Source organism: Bufo gargarizans, chromosome 1 (assembly GCF_014858855.1).
Source record: "Bufo gargarizans isolate SCDJY-AF-19 chromosome 1, ASM1485885v1, whole genome shotgun sequence".
Taxonomy (NCBI): Eukaryota; Metazoa; Chordata; class Amphibia; order Anura; family Bufonidae; genus Bufo; species Bufo gargarizans.
In genome coordinates this window covers 495,327,801-495,351,371 of record NC_058080.1, presented here as the reverse complement: position 1 = coordinate 495,351,371, position 23,571 = coordinate 495,327,801, and the positions used below count along the sequence as shown (strand labels likewise).

General features: G+C 45.5%; 1 protein-coding gene across 2 annotated transcripts; it reads right to left on the bottom strand.

The window, feature by feature from the left end:
- Positions 1–1,634: 1,634 nt before the first annotated feature.
- EFS (embryonal Fyn-associated substrate) lies at positions 1,635–19,473 on the bottom strand. Of its 2 annotated transcripts, XM_044274389.1 has the most exons (8): positions 19,336–19,473; positions 19,027–19,098; positions 15,763–15,873; positions 12,885–13,196; positions 12,700–12,810; positions 9,355–10,332; positions 9,161–9,238; positions 1,635–2,225 (listed from the first exon to the last, which is right to left on the bottom strand). In XM_044274389.1, exons 2-8 carry the CDS (start codon positions 19,030–19,032, stop codon positions 1,806–1,808), a joined length of 2,016 nt encoding a protein of 671 aa, XP_044130324.1. In that variant the 5' UTR covers positions 19,033–19,098; positions 19,336–19,473; the 3' UTR covers positions 1,635–1,805. The 2 variants fall into 2 exon arrangements, with proteins under 2 accessions (XP_044130324.1, XP_044130332.1); XM_044274397.1 differs by lacking the exon at positions 15,763–15,873.
- Positions 19,474–23,571: the final 4,098 nt, after the last annotated feature.

Genomic DNA, 23,571 nt, shown 5'->3' with positions numbered 1-23,571 from the left:
GTCTCCTAGCAACCATGCGTGAAAATCGCACCGCATTTGCTTGCGATTTTCATGCAATCCTATTCATTTCTATGGGACCTGCATTACGTGAAAAACGCACAGAGGAGCATGCTGCAATTTTCACGCAATGCACAAGTGATGTGTGAAAATCACTGCTTGTGTGCACAGCCCCATAGAAATGGATGGGTCGGTATTCAGTGCGGGTGCAATGTGTTTAACTCACGCATTGCATCTGCGTGGAATACTCACCCGTGTGAAAGGGGCCTAAGGGAATTGTGCCAGTAGTCTCGCAAGGCATATCTTCTACTGAACTTGGCAGCTCAACCATTCAGAAAACAGGGCTGCAGAGCAAGGCTGAGGAAACACTAGTGCTAGATGCTCAAATAAGAGGACCTGCATATAGTACAGTAATGGCTGCCTGTTCTGAGTGCAGTGGGGAGGAGGCTAGAAACCTCCAGTATCTCTGTGCTGACACAGATCAGTCCTATGTCCCTGCAGACTACAGTGTCTGAGGCAGGATCCAAGAAATGGAGGTACAGAAAACATCACATGCCTGTCCCTGCTGTGTCCTGTAGTGCCGCTGCCTTCTCAAACAGCTGATCGGCAGGGGTCCTGGGTGTTGGATCCCCACTGATCAGAAACTGCTGAGCTGGCCAGAGGATAGTTAATCAGTGAAATAATCCTGGAACTCCCTTCTTAAAAAGTGTATAAATTCCAAGTTTTACCAAATCTTTCCCACAAGGCTATATATCCATCTGCTCTATTACATGCAGCCTGCATGGCTTTCTGTGGTGACAGGTCCTCTTCAAGCCTAATTGCTATGTTGCAGGCAGAAGTTAAATTGATAAAGCATCTAGCAGCACCAGAACTACTGGCTGTAGAGTTGCTCTGCTCCCACAAAGCAGGAAATTGCAAGATGTATATTTATTTTGCTGTGATTAGTGGGTTAATTAAGAAACATTTTCTATAACTGCTGCCCTGTGTTGACAGTGTCGGGCTACTTTCACATTAGCGTTCGGGGCTCCGCTTGTGAGTTCCGTTTGAAGGCTCTCACAAGCGGCCCCGAACGGATCCGTCCAGCCCTAATGCATTCTGAGTTGATGCAGATCCGCTCAGAATGCATCATTTGTCCTCTGCTCAGCCTGCGGAGGCAAACGGATCCGTCCAGACTACAATATAAGTTAATGGGGACGGATCCGCTTGAAGATGACACACTATGGCTCAATTTCAAACGGATCCGTCCCCCATTGACTTTCAATGTAAAGTCTGGACGGATCCGCGTGATTTTTTCTAAAATATAATGCAGAGGGATCCGTTGTGAACGGATCCCATCGTCTGCATTATAGGAGCGGATCCGTCTGTGCAGACACCAGACTGATCCGCTCTGAACGCAAGTGTGAAAGTAGCCTAAGCTATGGCATCTATGCCACACATGGGGCAATATGCAAAGCTGGCATGTTTGAGGGTGACATTCATTACATCAGTTCCTTGGTCGTACTCCACATGTAGCCCTGATGAATTTGCCATGTTATACAGGAACAGAGTAAAGCATAACTGATGACAGTGTGCCCTCTGTGTTGCCCATTGTACAGAATGGTTAAAGCAGGAGAATGGCTCAGCCATGGAAACCAGAAGATTAGTGTGATGTATTTCAGTAATACACTAGAGACAATTTGTCTTATTACAAAATAAATATTTAAAAATGGGGGAAACACAAAATGTCCATTGCCTCTAAAGCGTTCTACATAGTATTACTCCAGTTCTTAACCCATAACGTTTTGTAGCAAAATCCAAGGGGCTGTGCCTCAACTGGCCATCTTCTGTAGGAGGTCAGTGAAGCTACGGGCACAGGCGCATAGTACAGAGACGCTAACTGCCATAGCCTTGAGTGCAGTAGGAGATGGGTACAGGGAAGCAGCCTCCTTTGTTGCTAGAACCACTTCCTTCAGTGCTTGGCAGAGGGCACCTCCTTCACCGGCAAGCTTAGCTTGAAGTTGGTTGCAACTAAGCAGTCGACCAAGCGTGTCCCCAATGAACACAAGCTTGTGTGCGGCGATCACCAACTGCTTTCCGTGTCCTACAAAGACTCGTGGGGGTTGAGAGGTTGCGCTGCCAAGAAAGGTATTCACACAAGATTGAAGGGTCTGTAGATGTCCATGGCTTTGAGATGCATAAAAGCGAAGCAGATGCAGATCTTCTTCAGCTGGTTCTGGGCATGTGTCAACCTTGGAAAGAATAGAAGAAATATGCCAATGAATGTGAGAACATGGGTATCCACAGGCTATGCCATAGACATTTGCTAGATGCAGGACCCATTACGGTGATGGCTGCATATATGCACGGTTCTCTATGCCTTTCTGTGGGAGCTACTGAAACAGCTAAACACTAGTAGGCATGGCTGTACCCTATAGAAAAGAACAGAGAGCCACTTTAATGGGGTTGTCCGTGTCCAGAGCTGAACCCGGACATATCACCATTTTCAGCTCTCGTGCCATGATCATTTTTGCTTATGTTTTTACACCGCAAGGTGGAGCCTTCCGTCGAGCAGTGTTCCCGGTGATGTCACCAGCGCTGCCCTCCATATAAAAAGTCTACACACCCCTGTTAAAATGTCAGGTTTCTGTGCTGTAAGAAATTAGACAAAGAAATCATTTCAGAAATTTTTCCACCTTTAACCACTTCAACCCCGCTAGCTGAAACCCCCTTAATGACCAGGCCACTTTTTACACTACACTATTTTCACCGTTAATCGCTCGGTCATGCAACTTACCACCCAAATGAATTTTACCTCCTTTTCTTCTCACTAATAGAGCTTTCATTTGGTGGTATTTCATTGCTGCTGACATTTTTACTTTTTTTGTTATTAATCGAAATTTAACGATTTTTTTGCAACAAAAAAAAAAAAGACATTTTTCACTTTCAGTTGTAAACTTTTGCAAAAAAAACAACATCCATATATACATTTTTCACTAAATTTATTGTTCTACATGTCTGATAAATAAATAAATGTTTGGGTAAAAAAAAAAAATGGTTTGGGTAAAAGTTATAGCGTTTACAAACTATGGTACAAAAATGTGAATTTCCGCTTTTTGAAGCAGCTCTGACTTTCTGAGCACCTGTCATGTTTCCTGGGGTTCTACAATGCCCAGACAGTAGAAAAACCCCACAAATGACCCCATTTAGGAAAGTAGACACCCTAAGGTATTCGCTGATGGGCATAGTGAGTTCATAGAAAATGATGATTTATTTATTTATTTTTTTCTTACAAAGTTTCATATTCCACTAACTTGTGACAAAAAATAAAAACTTCCATGAACTCACTATGCCCATCACATAATACCTTGGGGTGTCTTCTTTCCAAAATGGGGTCACTTGTGGGGTAGTTCTACTGCCCTGGCATTCTAGGGGCCCATATGTGTGAGAAGAAGTTTGCAATCAAAATCTGTAAAAAAAAAATGGCCGGTGAAATCCGAAAGGTGCACTTTGGAATGTGTGCCCCTTTGCCCACCTAGGCTGCAAAAAAGGTGTCACACATCTGGTATCGCCGTACTCAGGAGAAGTTGGGGAATGTATTTTGGGGTGTCATTTTAAATATACCTATGCTGGGTGAGAGAGAAATATCTTGGCAAAAGACAACTTTTCCCTTTTTTTTTTATACAAAGTTGGCATTTGACCAAGATATTTATCTCACCCAGCATGGGTATATGTAAAATGCCACCCCAAAACACATTGCCCAACTTCTCCTGAGTACGGCGATACCAGATGTGTGACACTTTTCTGCAGCCTAGGTGGGCAAAGGGGCACACATTCCAAAGAGCACCTTTCGGATTTCACCGGTCATTTTTTACAGATTTTGATTTCAAACTACTTCGCACACATTAGGGCCCCTAAATTGCCAGGGCAGTATAACTACCCCACAAGTGCCTTTTAGGAGGGCATTTTTAGACATTTGGATCCCAGACTTCTTCTCACGCTTTCGGGCCCCTAAAATGCCAGGGCAGTATAAATACCCCACATGTGACCCCGTTTTGGAAAGAAGACACCCCAAGGTATTCCGGGAGGGGCATGGCGAGTTCCTAGAATTTTTTTATTTTTGGCACAAGTTAGCGGAAATTGATTTTTTTTTTGTATTTTCTCACAAAGCCTCCCTTTCCGCTAACTTGGGACAAAAATTTCAATCTTTCATGGACTCAATATGCCCCTCACGGAATACCTTGGGGTGTCTTCTTTCCAAAATGGGGGTCACATGTGGGGTATTTATACTGCCCTGGCATTTTAGGGGCCCTAAAGCGTGAGAAGAAGTCTGGAATATAAATGTCTAAAAATTTTTACGCATTTGGGTTCCGTGAGGGGTATGGTGAGTTCATGTGAGATTTTATTTTTTGACACAAGTTAGTGGAATATGAGACGTAAGAAAAAACAAAAAAAAAAATTTCCGCTAACTTGGGCCAAAAAAAATGTCTGAATGGAGCCTTCCAGGGGGGTGATCAATGACAGGGGGGTGATCACCCCCCTGTAAGGCTCCATTCAGACGTCTGTATGAATTTTACGGATCGGATCCGCAAAACGCATACGGACGTCTGAATGGAGCCTTACAGGGGGGTGATCAAGGAGTCTATATGGGTGATCACCCCCCTGTAAGGCTCCATTTAGACGTCCGTATGTGTTTTGCGGATCCGATCCATGTATCCGTGGATCCGTAAAAATCCTACGGACGTCTAAATGGAGCCTTACAGGGGGGTGATCAATGACGGGGTTGATCAGGGAGTCTATATGGGTGATCACCCCTCTGTCATTGATCACCCCCCTGTAAGGCTCCATTCAGACGTCCGTATGCGTTTTGTGGATCCGATCCATGTAGCCGTAAAAATCATACCGACGTCTGAATGGAGCCTTACAGGGGGGTGATCAGGGAGTCTATATGGGGTGATCATGGGTGATCAGGGGTTAATAAGTGACGGGGGGGGGGTGTAGTGTAGTGGTGTTTTCTGGTACTTTTACACAGCTACCTGTGTCCTCTGGTGGTCGATCCAAACAAGAGACCACCAGAGGACCAGGTATATTAGACGCAGTTATCAAAACAGCGTCTAATATACCTGTTAGGGGTTAAAAAAAAAAAAAAAAAAATATCTCCAGCCTGCCAGCGAGCGATCGCTGCTGGCAGGCTGGAGATCCACTCGCTTACCTTCTGTTCCTGTGAACGCGCGCGCGTTCACAGGAAATCACGGCTCTCGCAAGATGACGCGTATATGTGTGACTCTGCGCAGAGCTGCCACCTCCGGACAGCAGATCTGCGTTAGGCGGTCCGGAGGTGGTTAATGTGAGCTATAAACTGTACCACTGAATTGAAAAACAAACTGAAATCTTTTAGGCGGAGGGAAGAAAAAGACCCAAAAATAAATAAATAAAATATTGTGGTTTCATAAGTGTGCACACCCTCTTATAACTGGAGATGTAGCTGTGTTCAGAATTAAAGGGAACCTGTCACTGGGATTTTGGGTATAGAGCTGAGGACATGGGTTGCTAGCACATCTGCAATACCCAGTCCCTATAGCTCTGTGTGCTTTTATTGTGAAAAAAAACCTAATTTTATACATATGCAAATTGTCCTGTCCCTGACTCATCTCAGGTTAATTTGCATATGTATAAAATAGTGGGTTTTTTTCCACAATAAAAGCACACAGAGCTATGGGGACTGGGTATTGCAGATGTGCTAGCGGCCATCTAGCAACCCATCTCCTCAGCTCTATACACAAAAGCCCGGAGACAGGTTACCTTTAAGCAATCACATTCTAAATCCTGTTAAATAGGAGTCGGCATACACCTGCCATTATTTAAAGTGCCTCTGATTAACCCTAAATAAAGTTCAGCTGCTCTAGTTGGTCTTTCCTGAAATTTTCTTAGTCGCATCCCACAGCAAAAGTCATGGTCCACAGAGAGCTTCCAAAGCATCAGAGGGATCTCATTGTTAAAAGGTATCAGTCAGGAGAAGGGTACAAAAGAATTTCCAAGGCATTAGATATACCATGGACCACCGTGAAGACAGTCATCATCAAGTGGAGGAAATATGGCAGAACAGTGACATTACCAAGAACAGGACGTCTCTCCAAAATTGATGAAAAGACGAAAATAAAACTCGTCTGGGAGGCTACAAAGAGGCCTACAGCAACATTAAGGCTAGGTCTACACGACGACATTTTGTTGCACCAATGTCGCGTGACAATTTTTATAATGGCAGTCTATGGTGTCGCACTGCAACGTAACAGTCGCAGAAAAAAAATCCATTACAGATGGATTTTTCTGCGACTGTTGCGTCGCAGTATGTTGCAGTGCGACACCATAGATTGCCATTATAAAAATTGACGCGCGACATTGGTGCAACAAAATGTTGCGCCCCATCTGTCGCACAACTTATTGTCACGCGACAAATGTCATCGTGTAGACCTAGCCTAAAGGAGCTGCAGGAATATCTGGCAAGTACTGGCTGTGTGGTACATGTGACAACAATCTCCTGTATTCTTCATATGTCTTGGCTATGGGGTAGAGTGGCAAGACGAAAGCCTTGTCTTACGAAGAAAAACATCCAAGCCAGGCTACATTTTACAAAAACACATCTGAAGTCTCCCAAAAGCATGTGGGAAAAGGTGTCATCTTTTCAACCTTGGTTTCATCAGACCATATATGTTTGGCTCAAAAACAACACTGCACATCACCAAAAGAGCACCATACCCACAGTGAAGCATGGTGGTGGCAGCATCATGCCAAGGGGCTGTTTTCTTCAGCTGGAACTGGGGCCTTAGTTAAGCTAGAGGGAATTATGAACAGTTCCAAATACCAGTCAATATTGGCACAAAACCTTCAGGCTTCTGCTGGAAAGCTGAACATGAAGAGGAACTTCATCTTTCAGCATGACAACGACCCAAAGCATACATCCAAATCAACTAAGGAATGGCTTCACCAGAAGAAGATTAAAGTTTTGGAATGGCCCAGCCAGAGCCCAGACCTGAATCCCATTGAAAATCTCTGGGGTGATCTGAAGAGGGCTGTGCACAGGAGATGCCCTCACAATCTGACAGATTTGGAGTGTTTTTGCATGTGCTATGCTGATAGACTCATACCCAAAAAGACTGTGCTGTAATAAAAATAAAAAGGTACTTCAACAAAGTATTAGTTTAAGGGTGTGCACACTTAGGCAACCATATGATTTTATTTTTATATTTTTTCTTCCCACTACCTAAGTGTTTTCAGTTTGTTTTTCAATTGAGTGGTACAGTTTATAGGTCACATTAAAGGTGGAAAAAGTTCTGAAATGATTTAGCTTTGTCAAATTTTTTTTTATATCACAGAAACCTGACATTTTAACAGGGGTGTGTAGACTTTTTATATCCACTGTATGTCCAGGTTTAGCTCTGAACCTGGACAACTCCTTTAAGCAGGGGCTGAGCGATAAGCTGACCCTTTCTATGTATTGGATTGTTGGAGAACTGCAGGGCAGGGGCTAAGCTCACTCACTTGAATGGGGCTTAGCCCCACCCACACCAGTGATACTAGTCGTGACGTCACTGGGCCTGAGGGATATAGAGAGACGGCCACAGCGCTCCTGTAGTGTCGCTCCTCAAACAGCTGATCGCAGGGGTGTAGGAAGAAGATGAGTAACCCTGTGTTCACACTCAGAGTTCTGTCACACATTCAGTCAATGATAGTAGACAGCAGCTCTCCAAGCACCTGCATCTCCCAGGATGCAGTGCAATTAGCTCATTAACCCCTTCCGCTACTGCAACAAAAAAACAATCCCTCTATATAGCCCAGAGATACAAATGGTATCTAATGCACAGACTTTCTCCTCTTTATATAGAGATATATACATTAAGTAGTTGATACCAAAGAACTAAATCTACCCTCAAGCTTTTTGATATCAGAAACTTTTTGAAAGAGCCGAAGTAACTGCTAAAATAAGGAGTCTCAGGAGGCTTGTCATTTTCTTGACTGGGATCCATCTGCTTGACAGCCACACTGAGAATTTTCATTAAGATGAGACATAGTCCAGGATAAAGGCTACCCCCCCCCCCCCTTGTGCGGACAGACCTACCTCACCAGTCCAGTGACTAATTGGAAAACAGTGGTTAGACTTCTATGCACAAGACCTCTTATTATTTTGCCATGCACAATAGGTATTCAAATAATTAAGTTTTTATGTTAATATGGTTACTTTAGAAACGGTTTAGGAAGCAAAGTGAAAAATAGTTTGCCAATATATTAAAACTTTCAAAACTATTAAGAAATACGGTGGTGAGGTTTTAGATGGGCATGACGGACAAACTATCCTACCTCTTAATCATGGAGCAATTAAAGGCACAATGACTCACCATAAATTACGCACATCTTCCAGCAGGCCCATGCACCTAGAATGAAATCTATGCCAGCTCATAACCTCATTTATTCCAGAGAACTGGCAGAAATGATTATAAATCTGCCAGGGCCCCTCCCAAACCACATCCCCGTTTCAGAATGTGGCGAGGGTGGCAGCAAGTTGCCATTTTTTTTTTTAATGCCAAGTGACAATGATACATCTCCCTCAGAGTGCGCACAGGCTCCAGAAATGTAAATCAGGTCTGCAATATTTGGGAATTGGACGAATATAACAAAGGTCTGGACCAGATATCAATATGTAGCCAACTATGGCTAGAAGTCATCTGTATACAAATAGCCTGATGGATTGGGGGAGGGGTCGTCATCATTCCCTTTACGCCTCTTTTTTGGCAGAAAGTCAAAATCCTGTAGATCTGCGACTTTACAATGCATTTTAAAAACTTTTCTATTCACAATCTGCATTTTACACAGCCCTCATAAAACCTACAAAAAGAGGGTGTGGCGAGTCCAGAGTCATCGGCCCCGACTGAAATCTACGGCAGCTCCGAGCTGGCATAGATCTCATTCTAGCACACGGAGAGCGGGAGAATGCAGGCGATTTATGCTGTCATACATTAATGGTCCTCCGGCAGTGCAGGCCCTATCAAGACAGTCATAGCAAAAGCTGGTCTTGATAAATAAGAGCTTTAGTATTTTCACACATCAATGTTTGGATCCTTAGATGAAAAATCCTCATCCTGGCCCTGATTTGAACACAAAGATAGGTCCAGCGCATGAGGAAGTCTCTTACCTTTCTCTCCGGTAGAGGTTTCTGTTCCACAGTCTTCTGTTGGTCTTTGGATTTTGATGTGGTTTGCACATTTGTACCCTGGTAGAAATTTAAGATAAAAATGTATTCTGGTGAAAGGGTGTCTGAATATGACTGTTCCAAAGCAATATGTATTTGATGCAGTGGGGATAAATGGTGGATGAGCTTTTACTCACCTGTAAATGAACATAGTGATTGTCTCTGCACTGAATTCTCTCGTATTCACTGTCGGCATCCTCCCCAGGATCACTAGGGGTTCGATGAAGGATAGGTGGTGGTGGCAGAGGTCGATCCTGAATGCTACCCTTGCGATGTGATGCAGGGGAAGCAACAGGTATTGCAGGAAGTGGCCGTCGGGAAAGGCTTTCACTAGAAGACAGCCGAGGTCGGGGGAAGAGAAGGGCTGCATTTGCAGTCACCAGTGCCACAATACACCCACTTTGCTCCTGAACTAAGTGAGTCAGTGATACAAACTCGGTCCCACCGTCCTGTAGTGCCTGCAATGCATGTTCCAGTTGCTCTAAATATCCAGAAAGTTCTCGATGTAGTGATGGGTCTGAGGCTTGGCAAGAGTGGAGAAGAACAACTTGTGCCAATCCAACAAAGTCTTTAAGGACTTCAACACCCTGAACTGTTTCTTGATTTTCTATGCATCCTCTTCTTGCACCTTCCTGAAGGCCATCTCTCACAAGTATCATTGTCCTTTGTAGCTCCTGATGTTGCACTCTCAATGACTCCACTGTACAGAGCCCATCAGTACGAAGATCTCTAGTCAGAAGAGATGGTAGACCCGACTCTCTACTTCCACCAGAATCTACCGATCGAGCACTGCCGGTGCTGGAAACTGAAAGACGGTGGGTCTGAGGTGGGTCAACAGGTTCTGGTAAGTGGCCACAACTAAGAATATCTTCAGGAGCTTCATACAGATTCTGAAGGCCAGACACCCGTTTTAAGTTAGAGGGCATGGAATAAATCCCCTCATCTTCCTCGTCCTCTAGTGTCACATTTTGAAATGTTGGTGGCACATCATAAATGTCTTCTGGAATCTCCTCAGGTGGTGGGACAGCCTCATGTTTTACTTCTTTTAGGCGCAACACAGGGCTATCATACATTGATTGTGTATCTTTCAGCAATGATGATGGCATATCGTAAACCTGCAAGATATAGGTAGAAAATATCTTACTAAATGGAGCCTATCACCTCCAGAATCAGTCTCAAAGAAAGCTTACTTCTATGTAGGGCAGGTACCCTGAAAAATAACCATACATTTTGTGTGAAAATGAGGTCCTTTAATCCTGACAGACGCTGCTTTTTTATTTTTATGCAGATAAGGTTTTTGGAGCACAGTGGTCAGAGACACTTCATGTCATTGTTACTGCCTCTGAAATCGAAGGGACTTGCGACCGCAGTATTTGAGCGGCCTTTTCCTGGGAGCGATGTGCACCTGGGGACCAAATGGTTCTTCCACACAGACTATGTGGAGCTATTTGGTTGCCATCACAGCCTCCAGTCTTCTGAAGGCTCTGAGGTCTGTCATAGCGAAGTTCCTATCACACCCTACCGCAAAAAACAAGCCATCTTATGGCTGCGTGAATGAAAAAAAAAAAAAAAGAGAGAAGATGGCTCTAGGAAAGCAGGGAGGATCACTTTAAGGATGCAGCTTATTTATTTTGATCAATATCAGATCAGTGGGGGGCCAACTTCCGACTGATCAGCTGTTTGATGAGAGAAGCCTTCTCTTCATTGTTTACCTGCCTGCTGTCGCAACCGCAGCTGTGTGGTTACACCTAAACCGTCCCATTCACTTCAACACCTCTTTCACACTACCGTTTTGTTTTTTGTTTTTTTTCATCTTGCAGGAAGTTTTTTGCATTCCGTATACGGAACCATTCATTTCAATGGTTCTGCAAAAAAAAAGTATGCATGTCGTTTCCGTATTTCCGTTCCGTTGAAAGATAGAACATGTCCTAATATTGCCCACAAATCACGTTCCGTGGCTCTATTCAAGTCAATAGGTACGCAAAAAAAACTGAACACATGCGGAAATGCATCCGTATGTCTTCCGTATCCGTTCCGTTTTTGCGGAACCATCTATTGAAAATGATATGCACAGCCCAATTTTTTCTATGTAATTACTGTATACGCCATATGGAAAAACGGAACGGAAACAAAAAAAACGGAACGGATCCGTGAAAAATGGACCGCAAAACACTGAAATAGCCATACGGTAGTGTGAAAGAGACCTTGAACTGAATGGGAAGGCTTAGGTGTATCTACACTGCTTACCACTGTAGTTGCGACGGCGGGCAGGTATACAATGAAAAGCAGCTGATCGGTGGGGGTGCCAGGAGTAGGACCCTTGTCAATCTCATATTGATGACCTTTACTGAGTTTAGGTCATCAATATAACAAAATGAAAAAAGTGGTCAACCCCTTTAAGGGGGTTAAAATTCATGTATTTTGGGGAGGTAACATTTCTTTTCTGCTGTCTCAGGCTTCCCCCCCCCCCCCTATGAAAAACAGCTCCCAAGTGCCCAGCTGGACAGGCTTTCCTTTTCAAAACACCGAGGTCCACTGCCCTTCCTCACTGTGTACTCTTAACTTCCCCTTTCACCTGACATCGCGGGGAGGAACAGACAGTGGGGAAGGGCGGCAGGCTTGGGCACTTTGAAAAGATAACCCTGTCCAGCTGGGCACTTGGGAGCCGTTTTTCCCCAGACTTGGAATAAACACCCAGATGACATAAAGGTATAGTTATAATACTTTTACTGCGTTCTGATGGCCATTGCTGGTAGTTATATTGGTGATATTTACATGACAGACTCCATTTAACCACTTAATGATAGACACCTCCTGATTTTTGTGGTTTTACAATGAGTGCACCAGCATGTGAAGGCATTTTTTTGTTTCACATTTATGAGTATTAAAATGAAAATTTAAATTGGCTGTACTTTTCATTATGCCATAGTTATTTTAATGGACACTACCCAGTGCTCATCTAGATATAACCACACAGTTTAACAGAGTCATAAGCAGTGTAAATTAGGACATTCTCAGAAGCTTTTCAGTGATTATTGAGCATTGTCCAAGAAAGAGGAGCAGCTATTTATTATGTCAGGACAGCGATAACGCTAAGGTCCTAACACATACATTTTGGGCTGTAAAAACGGATTTTGCCACCTGCACTTTTCGCAAACTGTGTTTATGCACTAGTGTTTTCATCATGGATTTTCCCCCTATAGAGAAAGTGATGTGAAAACGCATGAAATAATGCCAAGAGCTCCAGCATGCTGTGTTTTTGAAAAAATGCCACAAAGACAAAAAAACAAAGCTTAATTAACAAAAATGGCAGTAACAAAAAACACTTGTCCCTCTTTTTTTTTTATATTTCCCATACACCTTAAGCTATCATCTGAAGCTGCCATATTTACCACAAAACGTGCACCAAAAACACCACTATATGCAAAAGTGCCTAAAAATGCACATGTGAAAGCACCCTAAAGTTGTTAAATCGTTCTCACCTCTTGTGGACAGAGCTGAGGGACCTCCACCTGACGTGGAGAGTTGTAGATGTCATCTTCAGATGTAGGTGGTGAAATACACAGGCGTGCAATCGGTGGTACTTGATATACCTTAGAAAAGGAAGAAAATTAGTCTCCAGAACTTTATCTGCCACAGAACCTATTGAGATCTTTGTCTAGCTCACCTCCGTGCATGATGGGGCCTGTTCATCTTTGCAAGTATTTCGTTTGTCTTCAGGCTTTTGTGGATATGAGGTCACAACAGTAGCTCCTAGAAGCCGAGGCGCTTGGTATTCATTTTCTGGTAATTCTGACTCCGGGAGAAGCCGCAGTCTGTTTCCAGGAGCAATTCCTTGCTTCCCCCTAAGCGAGCAACGCCACCATCCACTGAGGGCTGGAGGGTCTTTTTCGAGAACCAGCATCACGTCACCTCGTTGAAAGCTAAGCTCTTCCGGACTCTCAGCAGCATTGTCATACAAGGCCTGTGCCAGCTGTGCCTAAGTGGAAATAAAAGCATATAAGATGGAGATACAGGAGTCAGATAGAGGAACTGTACGGCAAATGAAGCTAGGTGTACATAGTGCATTTTCCATTTTTCTGTTCTTTAAGAACAGAAGAAAAAAAAATTTTTTGGAAGCACCTGACCCAGGATATGGCACTTCACTGATCCCATTGACCTGGATTGGTCCATCAGGTTTCCACCATTCTGACGGACAAAATACTGCTACATGTAACGGTATTGTGTCCTGTATTTTTGCCAGAATCTGCATTGGCACATATGTGAACTGATCCTAACTTTACAAGCTCCCTATTCTGGAGCATGGTGCACATCTGTTGGGGAATACCAGGCATGCTACTGAAGCACCTCTATCCCAGTCACAATGAGACCAGAGAAGAAATACATAAAACAGCTGGGGGCCTTCATGCATTCAGTCTGAAAACTACCATTATTACCGGTGCTGCCTTCATAATATACAGGATAAAAGTCAGACAAAAAAATAACACAAATTACATGCTGCTATATTAGTGTAAAAAACACAAATACTTCCTGCATTAACGATCACACAAAGCGAAGGTCACTGAACAAAAAGTAATCCAATTGCAAACCAAAGTGCAACCCTCAGTGGCGTGCATATTAACCCCGCAGAGATATGAAGGAAGACGCTGCTATTCAATTAAAACCAGATCAGATACAGACACACCCAAATCGCTGAGTAATTGCAATAAACTAGAAATCCGAAGCGCACACAATTCTGATATTCAAACATCAGACCAGAGACGCCAACTCCACAATGCCCAGCATTCTTCATGGAACATCTCAGACCAGAACCTCCTAAGCTGGCCCAGGGGAGGCTCACCGCTACCCTCTTGATACACAAGGTCATCGCTGGTGCTCGCTTCTGAAGGTTAAGGTGTCCGGTATTGCTTAAGAATCTCCCTGCTCACCCTGCCATGTCTTTCGCCCATCATGCAGAAGGATCCTGTCTCTTTAAGAGAACAGAACATGTGGCGGTGACATCATCCTTGGTACAGAATAAAGAGAAAGGGAGCACGGTGTCCAAGTCAATGCCCAGTATAAACCGGATCTAGCATCTCTCGTGCAATCTGAAAAGGAGATGGACAAGGCATCTTATTTGGTGATCCTTGTACGACCCAGTTGCGAGTTTGCAGCTTGCGACCTTCAGACAGCTAGTCGTGTCCTAACAACGACAGCTCCTGCAACATAACGCGTAATCTCCCCGACATCCTGATGGAAAACGTGCGTGCACAGGCTCTCCCATCACCCCATCCTCCAGTTGCTCACAGGAGAAGACAGCTGGCCGCCTTTACAATGGGAATGTATAGCTCTGTGGCCAAGGGGAGGAAGCTTCTTTCAGGAGGACTTGGCCATGTAACATTGTGGATAGTCTTGGATCGTGTTCTCTTACATTACCCCATTAACTATATAGCAGAGAAAAACCACAATTACTAGGATAATGCAGCGTCTTCCCAGAATAACCCGGGTGGAAGCACTTAAGGGAGTGCAGTTCATGCCAAGCTCCAGCCAACAGTAAAAACTGCTGAAGTCTGTAACATGGGGCATGGTGGTCTCCTGCCATTAGTGGAGGCCAGCCACACTCACTAGGTACTGCTAGCTATGCTGCGGCACAGGTGCACCATTGCACGCTAGGCACGTGGGAAAGCTGGGTGACTGCTCATTGCAACAGCCCTTTCCATCAAAATTAGAAGGAAAAAAACTTGCTCCAGTAATTTTCTCAACTATTTCTTCCATTAGGGCTTTCTACAATGGTCAAGTCACTTTCAATCAGACCATTAACAAGGACCTGTCAACTCTCCCGACATGTCTATATATTTGTATTCCCAAGAAAGTATTCTGGAGCATCTTCTCCTAACACTCTGCATTGTGCCGGTTCTCTGTTATTCCTCTTAGGAGTCTATGAATTGACAACTGGGTGTTTACTAGTTCGGGAAGGGGGACCCTGCACACTGACATTATTCAGTCAGTGCTCCATATGTAGGGACACCCCTGTGAGAGTTTTGTTCATGCATTTCCAGTAGGAATAACAGAGGAATGCCACCATGCAGCATTTTCGGAAAAGATGATCCAGAACAGTTAATACAAGTTTACTTAGATGAGACAGGGCAGCGGCACTGCATATGGAAAACCCACAGTGTAAGGGCTCATGCACATGGTATTTTGCTTCATCCAAGACTTCGGAAGAGTGTTGTACGGAGATTCGTCCCTGTACAGTATTAGAAAACATGTATGGGCTCCGGACTAGTACCTCGGAACCAAAGCAGAGTTCGGTTTCAAGTTTTAAAGTGGTTTTCCACTTTAAAAATCAACTACCGAAGTTATTCAATGAAGTCATGCGCGACTTTGTTAATAACTAACTTCAGCTCATCGGAGCCCATACATTCTAATACTGTACAGAGACGGATCTCCGTACAGCGTTATTCCGAAGTTTTGAACGAAGCGACTTTGGATGAAGCAACCGAAGTGCTCTTCGCTCAACTCTAATGATGACCTATCCGTAGGATCGGAGGGGGTCCACCGCTTACCAAGCACACTGCCGTCCACTGCAGCTCATCCCCATTCACTTCACACCGTGCCGTGTTCTCTTCAACAGCCGATTGGTGAGAGTACCAGGAGTCGGCCCCCCGCCGACCTATCTGGAAGTTAGATCATGAATATCAGAATCTTGGACAACCCCATGAAGAAATCAGAAATCTCATCCACAAATCTGCACAGAACCTGACCGCAATGAGGATTTTAAATCCAGCGCAAGCCGATTTACCGTATGTTGCAAGTTTCCAGCCTTTGCAGAGGGTAAAACCTGCGGCAGATCCACACAATTTACACCATGCTCTCTGTACTAGAAGTGCATGTGTCCTAAAGGGGCTGTATAGCAGTTTATTCCCAGTACCAAATATGGCCTACTGGACAAGCCCTTTAAATCTACCATATACACATCAGTGAATGGAATACAGCAGGACAATGTGATTAGGAGGTTACATGATGTGAGGTCACATGGGCAGAAAAGCCCTCTTATTAATCTTACTTTATGGAAACCCACAGAATTTCTGCAGCCTGGGGGGGATCACTGCTTGGCCCTGTCAATCAAAGCAGCAAGGGAGGGGCTGGCTACGGAAAGGAGTGGAGCTTGGGTGCAACAAGAGCAATGGTGACGCCCTCATTGCACTAAAGGTCTAATTTGCATATTAGGAATACTGATCATAACTCAGGTACTGAAGGCTACTTTTACACCTGCGGCAGCAGGGTCAACACTGGCCCACCGTGCCACCAGAGGTCCAGCCGCAGCGCGGCAAACATGCTGAGAGACAGCCGGACAAAAACCGCAGCGTGCTGTAGTACTATTCCGGCCGCCTCTCTACATGTTTGCCGTGCTGCGGTTGGACCTCCGGCCTGTCCCCATTACAGTGGGGCCGGAGCAGACTTCCAGTGGCACGGTGGGCTAGTGTTAGCATGGACCGGCAGGCTGTTCCCCCACCGGAACAGCCTGCCGGACCCTGCTCCCGCAAGGGTCCTTCACCACTGTATAAAGAGAGATCTAGCTGTATACATCCATGATCTCAGAAGTAGGGATGAAAGATACATGGATCACTTCACTATGAGATCACTGACAGGAGGGAGAGTGCAGAGAAGCTACTGAGCATGTCAGTCCACCTCAGGACAGCAGAGGGCGATACCAGAGAGGAAAACCGAATGTACACAAGGGGCGCATTGGGAAGTAAAAGTGGCCCAGTTGTAGGCAGAGCCAAACTACTAGAAGGTGTTGCCAAGCCAAGAAGGCAGGGTCAGCCAACCATTAGGCATGGTCATGGGGCCAGTGCAAGCAATAGCCTTTTCACTAGGCAGGTCTAATGTACAAGTAGGGGCTCATTCAGACAACTGTCCGCAAACTGCGGGTACACAAAACACGGATACTGGCCATGTGTTTTGCATTTTGCGGAACAGCCAGCCCTATGAATGGACACGCTATGAATGGACATCTTTTTTGTGGGGCCATGAAATGGAAGTACGGATGTGGGGGACATATCAGAAAACACAATACAATGTCAATTTCTACATGGTAAATTCTGGGATTCACTTTGCAGCATAAGGCCTCTTTCACACGACCGTGTCTCCCCCGTGGCCGTATTGCGGCCCACATACGGCAGGTCTAAAATATGGGTGTCACCACTCTGCATCACGGATGTGGACCCATTCACTTGAATGGGTCCGCAAATCCGGAGATGCGGTGCAGAACGGAACCACTACGGAGCGCTTCTGTGGTGTTCCGTTCAGCAAAAAGATAGAACAAGTTCTATCTTTTTGCGGAACGGAGGGATCGCAGAACCCATTCAAGTGAATGGGGCCACGATCCGCATGCGGCTTGCCCACAGTTGGTGCCCGTGCATTGCGGACCGCAATTTGCGGTTCGCAGCACAGCCACAGGACACACAGTTCTACTACCGCTGCACAAAAAATTAAAAATTAAATATAGAATTATCTTTTATATTTTTCATCGCTGCATCCCAAAATCCACAACTTTATTTTTTTTGTTTTCATTGCTATCATTTGGGGGGGTCATTGCCCTATTCGTTACATAATAGTCTTTATGGGATAACCCCTTTAGAGGGGTATTCTGGCAACCTCAAGTTATCCGTATCCAGTGGATGAGGGATCACTAACTGATCCGTGGGGTTCCACAACCACTCGGGCACCCTACCAATCCTGAGACTAGTGGTCCCATACACCCGGCCTGATGGAGTGCAGCCTGCCACTCCATCCATTCTCTATGGGACAACTAGATTTAGAGTACAGTGCTTGCCTATCTACGGCAGAACTACGGAGAACGAGTGGAGCGACAGAGCACATACTTGGCCTGCTGCTCCATCCCGATGGGGGTACAGGACCCCAGTTCTCAGGATCGGTGGGCCTCCCACCAATCAATTATCCCTTATCCAGTGCGCAACGTAAAGCTACTCCAAAAGGTAATGTGGACCTAGCCCAATGCAAGACACAGGCAAGTGGAGAAGAAAGGGAGACGTCTGTAAGCAATGCTTGGGATAGCCAGCATCATGCACACAAACGTATTCTCTTTCTGCGTCCATTCAGTTTTTTTTTTTTTTTGCAGACCGCAAAATACATACGTTCGTGTGCATGAGGCCTTAGGGTTCTCCACACGACCATATCCATTCCTGTGTCCCCAAAATATGGATGCGGTCTGTGTCGTGGCAGTGTTTTTTTGCAGACCCATTGTTTTCAATGGAACCTAGGTCCGCATTTTGTGGCAAAGTGTAGGACATGTTCTATTGATTGCAGAACGGACATATGGATGTGAGCAGCACCCGCACGTCTGTCCTGCAAAGGACAGAACATGTCCGATGCTTTGCTGCCACCACGGAAGTCAACGGGTGGGCAAAAAACGCAGACACAACACGGACAGTATTTGTATTTTGCAGACTGCGAAATACACACGTCCGTGTCAGATAAGAGAATTGCTGCCTCAAATCCACGGAGAAAATCCTCCAAATAATGACACTAGAAACTAAGGGCCATTCATGGCACTGTAAAGGTTAATAAACCTCAGTGTTTAAAGGAAAAAATAAAGAAAATAAGATTGAAAACTGGTGAAAAAAAAGTTGTCTGGCAAGAGCGCGAGCTGTGTACTGTACAGTACACCCAAATGATGTCACCCTGTGTGACTTTCTCCACATACAAACACGCGTCCCACACCCAAGCGGAGGACAAACAGCCACCAACATGGGGCTAAAGCGAGGATCCGTCCACATCACCACAGACACAAGCAGGTCACTTACTGGCATCGCGTCCTCTGTGCCAGGCACTCACATGCCAATGGAGTTTACCTGTGTCCTCACACCGCCTGGCACCTGCAACAACAAACACAGTGAAAATGGCACCCAGCCTGGAAACATGATCCCAAGGCTGGCACTGGCACCTACCGAGGTAGGTGAGTACAAGGAAGTGAAGGGGAGACTGGGCAGGTAGAGCTCAATGGAAGGATAAGCAGTAGCAGCCATAGTCCAAGAGGCAGAGGGTCCTCCAGGTGAGGAGGAGGAGAAGCAGGAAGAGGGGGCAAAAGTCTGGGGGGGGGGGGGGGGTCTCACCTCAAAAGTAAGAGTTCATCCTTCCTCACAAGTCCCGGGTCTCGTCCTAGAGCACAGTGCAAAGGAGGAGAGCAGGGGGAGGGAAGGACTCGGCACAAAGGTGGGGGAAGACATGGGAGTGCAGGGACCTGGAGGAGGAGGAGACATGGCGGGAGGAGGAGGACGCTGAAATACGAGATGAGCCCCACTGTACGAGACTGGGTGGGCGGGGGGATGGGCAGCTCCTGCCAGCCGTCATTAACACCTTACTCGCCGAAGGCACGGCCCTCGCGAGTTAACCCCTCCGCTGCCAGCGGTCTCTTCCTCCAGCGAAGTGAAGGGGCCACGGGCAAGGGCCAGCTTTCTATGAAAAGGCTGCTGTTAGAATGGTTTTCAGTAGAACAGTAGGTTTCTTGTGAGAAGGGCCAGTCAGCACCAGCCTCCAGTCCTCACACACAGGGGTCCTCTGTTCTGGGCTCCATCCCCCATCACCCCCTGCTCCTCTTCTGAGCTGTCAGACCCAGCACCATGGAGGGATGGATATATATATATATACACACACTCTTTCCATGTAATGATGATATAAGTGATTACAATATTAGGGCTCATGCACGCGGCCGTAGTTTCGGTCCACATCCGATACACGTTTTTTACTAATTGGATGCGGACCCATTCATCTCAATGGGACCGCAAAAGATGCGGATAGCACACCCGTGCGCAGTCCGTGTCCGCAAAAAAATCTTGGCTGTTTAGCAAACAAAGAGAGGGCATTTCTGCAGGAGCAAAAAAAAATAAAGATGGCGGCATGCGCTCGTCCAGTATCCGTGATTTCTGCACACCGTATTACGGATGCGGACCCATTTGCTTGAGCAATCCGGGAGATACGGCGCAGAAAGGAGGCACGGATCGGACAATTTAAACCAATAAATAAGAATGCTATAGAGAATCACAGGCTCATGCACACAATCTACATTACATTCAAGTTGTAGGGAGCCATGATAGGACCGGGTACAAGGGTATGAGCTTACTATATGTCGTAGAGAAGAGACTAAATAAAATGTAGCGTTCATGGTATGTAAAGAGTTATTTTCATACATAGTGTCTGGCCGGACATGGAGGCTATGTGACTGCCACTCCATTCAAACGAGGAACCAAAGGGCCATCATTCTCGTGATTGGCAGGGTCCCCATCCATCAAACACCTGCCGATCAGGTACTTAGCCCCTATCCTGTGAATAGGTGTTTGTAGCTGGTCATGCAGACCTGATAAATACCGCCTGACCATATAGTGCAGGGATCAGCAACCTCCGGGCACTCCAGCTGTTCAGAAACTACAACTCCCAGCATGCTTCATTCACTTCTATGGGAGTTAGAAGAACAGCAGAGCGTGTTTGCATGCTGGGAGTTGTAGTTTCACAGCAGCTGGAGTGCCAAATGTTGCTGATCCCTGATCTAGTGTGTATGGGCGCCTCTCACTCTCCCCAGACCACAGATGTCAGGGGTAGTGATGAGCCAAGTGAGCTTCGGATGCTACATCCAAAGTCGCTTCACTCAGAACTTCGGATTAATGCATTAAAATGTACAGCCTTCGATGAGGCAAAGTTAGTGATTTGCGAAGTCGCGCTAGACTTTGTTGAATAACTTGAGTGCTTAAAACCACTTTAAAACTTGGAACCAAACTCGGCTTCGATTTCCGACTGGTACCTCAGAACCGTTATATGTGGACATGAAGTCAGTCTCTCCATGTATTCCTATGGCAGCCTCAGTGTCAGCCTCATAGGAATGAATAGAGAAGTAACTGACTTCCTGTCCTGGGTCAGTTGGAGATCAGAGAGTTGGTCACATGACACAGCTGAGGATCAGAAGGGAGGTTATATCTGATAAATACAGTCACTGGTAAGAGGATTGCCTTCACTACAGTTCACATCCTGTACCATTCTAATAGCTTACAGAATACATTTTTTTCGTGGGAGTGCTTCTTTAATAAATGCAGTGGTGAAACACATGAATAGAGAGACTTCTAACAATTCCATACATTACTTTATAAAAAACCACATGCAAGTAAGTAATAAGCACATTCTTTACATACAGCACCACACAGAAGCCGGTCTAGCAAACCATTTTAGGAACATTTCTAGAATTACTAGAAAAAAATAAGACTAAGCCCATGAATGCAGCGAAACCACAATAAAATCGCTTCATATACTTGTCAAATATTGTGAATTAGCATAGCCATGCAGTATATGTGAAGTCATACACCATTCATGTCCAGTCCTCTATTTCTATAGTCCACGTTAGTGTTTGACGGATGATCCCACTACTGAAAATGTGAGGTAAGACGATTGGTTCACGTAAGAACAATGAGACAAGACGGAAAACACCAGCTATAGAAGAAGAAGAAAATCCCTTTGTCCCTCAGTGGGGAAATTTGGGCATAACAGCAGCAATCACATTCTCAACAGGAGCAAAAATAAGAGTGGTAATTAGAAATTAAAGAGTAAAATACAAGAAAAACATAACACAGAATTTACTTAAAAAATTCACTACTGGGTTTCTGGGAACAGTGGTGGTTATAAATCCTAAGTGCTGCTGGGAGGAAGGACCTGCGATAACGTTCCTTCGTGCACCTAGGATGCAGTAGTCTGTGACTAAAGGAGCTCTCCAGCTCCACAACAGCTTCAGCATGAGCTGGGGGACATTGTCTACCAATGATGTTAATTTTGCACTGGATCAAGGGGACAACCTTGGACATAGCTGGCCTTCTTAATGAGCTTATCTAATCTCTGTCTCTCAGCCACAGATAAGCTGCTCCCCCAACAAACCACACCATAGAATATGGCTGATGCCACCACTGAGTCAAACAAGGTCTTCTTTGACTCTTCAAAGAAGGTCTTCTTTGACTCTGCACTCCAAAGGACCTCAGTCTCCTCAACAGATAGAGTCTGCTCGGACCCTTTTTGAAAAGAGCGTCAGTGTTATGGCTCCAGTCCAGTTTGTTGTTCAGGTGAATACCCAGTTACTTATGAGTCCACCACCTCAACGTCCGTTCCCTATATGTTCACCGGAACCAAAGCAATCCACGGAAATTCCACTACCAGTGGAAATCCACTATCTACGGAAATCCACTACCAGCATCTTGGTGGTTCTGCTGACACCAGTCCACAAAATCCTGTGTTCCCTGTCTGTACTCTGAGTCGTCCTCACCTGTGATAAGGCCGACTATGGCAGAGTCATCAGGGAACTTCTGTAGGTGGCAGCCTGGGGAGTTGATGGAGAAGTCTGCAGTGTAGCGGGTGAAGAGGACCGGTGCCAGCACAGTTCCCCGTGGTGCCCCCGTACTGCAGATCAGCTTGTCAGAGACACACATATATATAATATAATCGTGGTAAAGGAGATGAGTAATAGTTCTGTGTAAATTCTCACTAAACTATTAGATGAGCAGTGTCGTTTTATAGCTGAAAATGCCAACTTCAATATCTACAGCATGAAAGTTGATCTAAGCATGTGACCCTGTGTCAATGAGCCCTTTATGGTGGCACATGGAGTCTGTACGGGGCAGGGGTGGACTGGAAATTTCCTGGTCGGCCATTGCCCAGGGGGCCGCCCAAGCCCCCCTCACAGCCGACAGCTGGTTACCGTATGATCTGATCCTCTCATTAATGCCAGGAGTATCAGGTACTCATGCACTTGGCCGGTGGCCGCAGGTTGCCTCCTGAACTCAACTATTTTTCCATCCTCAGGACAGTGATACAGTTGAATTATTTGGCGGGTACAGCAGTATTTTGTGCTGCACTACAGTATTTCTGTTGTCCCCGCCCACTTGCGGTGCCCCGCCTTCTGTCAATTTGGACCCGCCTACAACATGGGCCCTCCTTTCCCACAAAGCCCCACCTCCTTCCTACTAAGTCTCACCCCTTTTAGGCAAGTCAGAAACAAGGGTGGAAACCATAATTGCCCTAAATTGTGACAGTTTGTGCCTATTTTTTGACTGATTTTATTCACAGAGACATCAGTAAACCTGGGCCTCCCCTAGAAACAACACTATTCTGTAATACAGCGGTGTGCGTTAAGTGTCAGAAAACTCCACAATCCCGGCCCCAAAAGGGTAAATGTAAGGAAGTATTCACATGGGCCAGTAGCGTGCTGTCAAAAACGTGTTTCACGCGTAAAAACCTCACTATGACAAGTGTCTGAACTGATGCCTCATGCATATGGCGCACTACTGGCACCTCGTATTACGTTGAGATATTGGCGTCCT

Coding starts and splice junctions, on each gene's coding strand:
- EFS (XM_044274389.1), bottom strand. Junction 10,333..12,699: donor CTCAGCTCTGTCCACAAGAG/GTGAGAACGATT, acceptor TATATCTTGCAG/GTTTACGATATGCCATCATC. Junction 2,226..9,160: donor AACCTCTACCGGAGAGAAAG/GTAAGAGACTTC, acceptor ATTCTTTCCAAG/GTTGACACATGCCCAGAACC.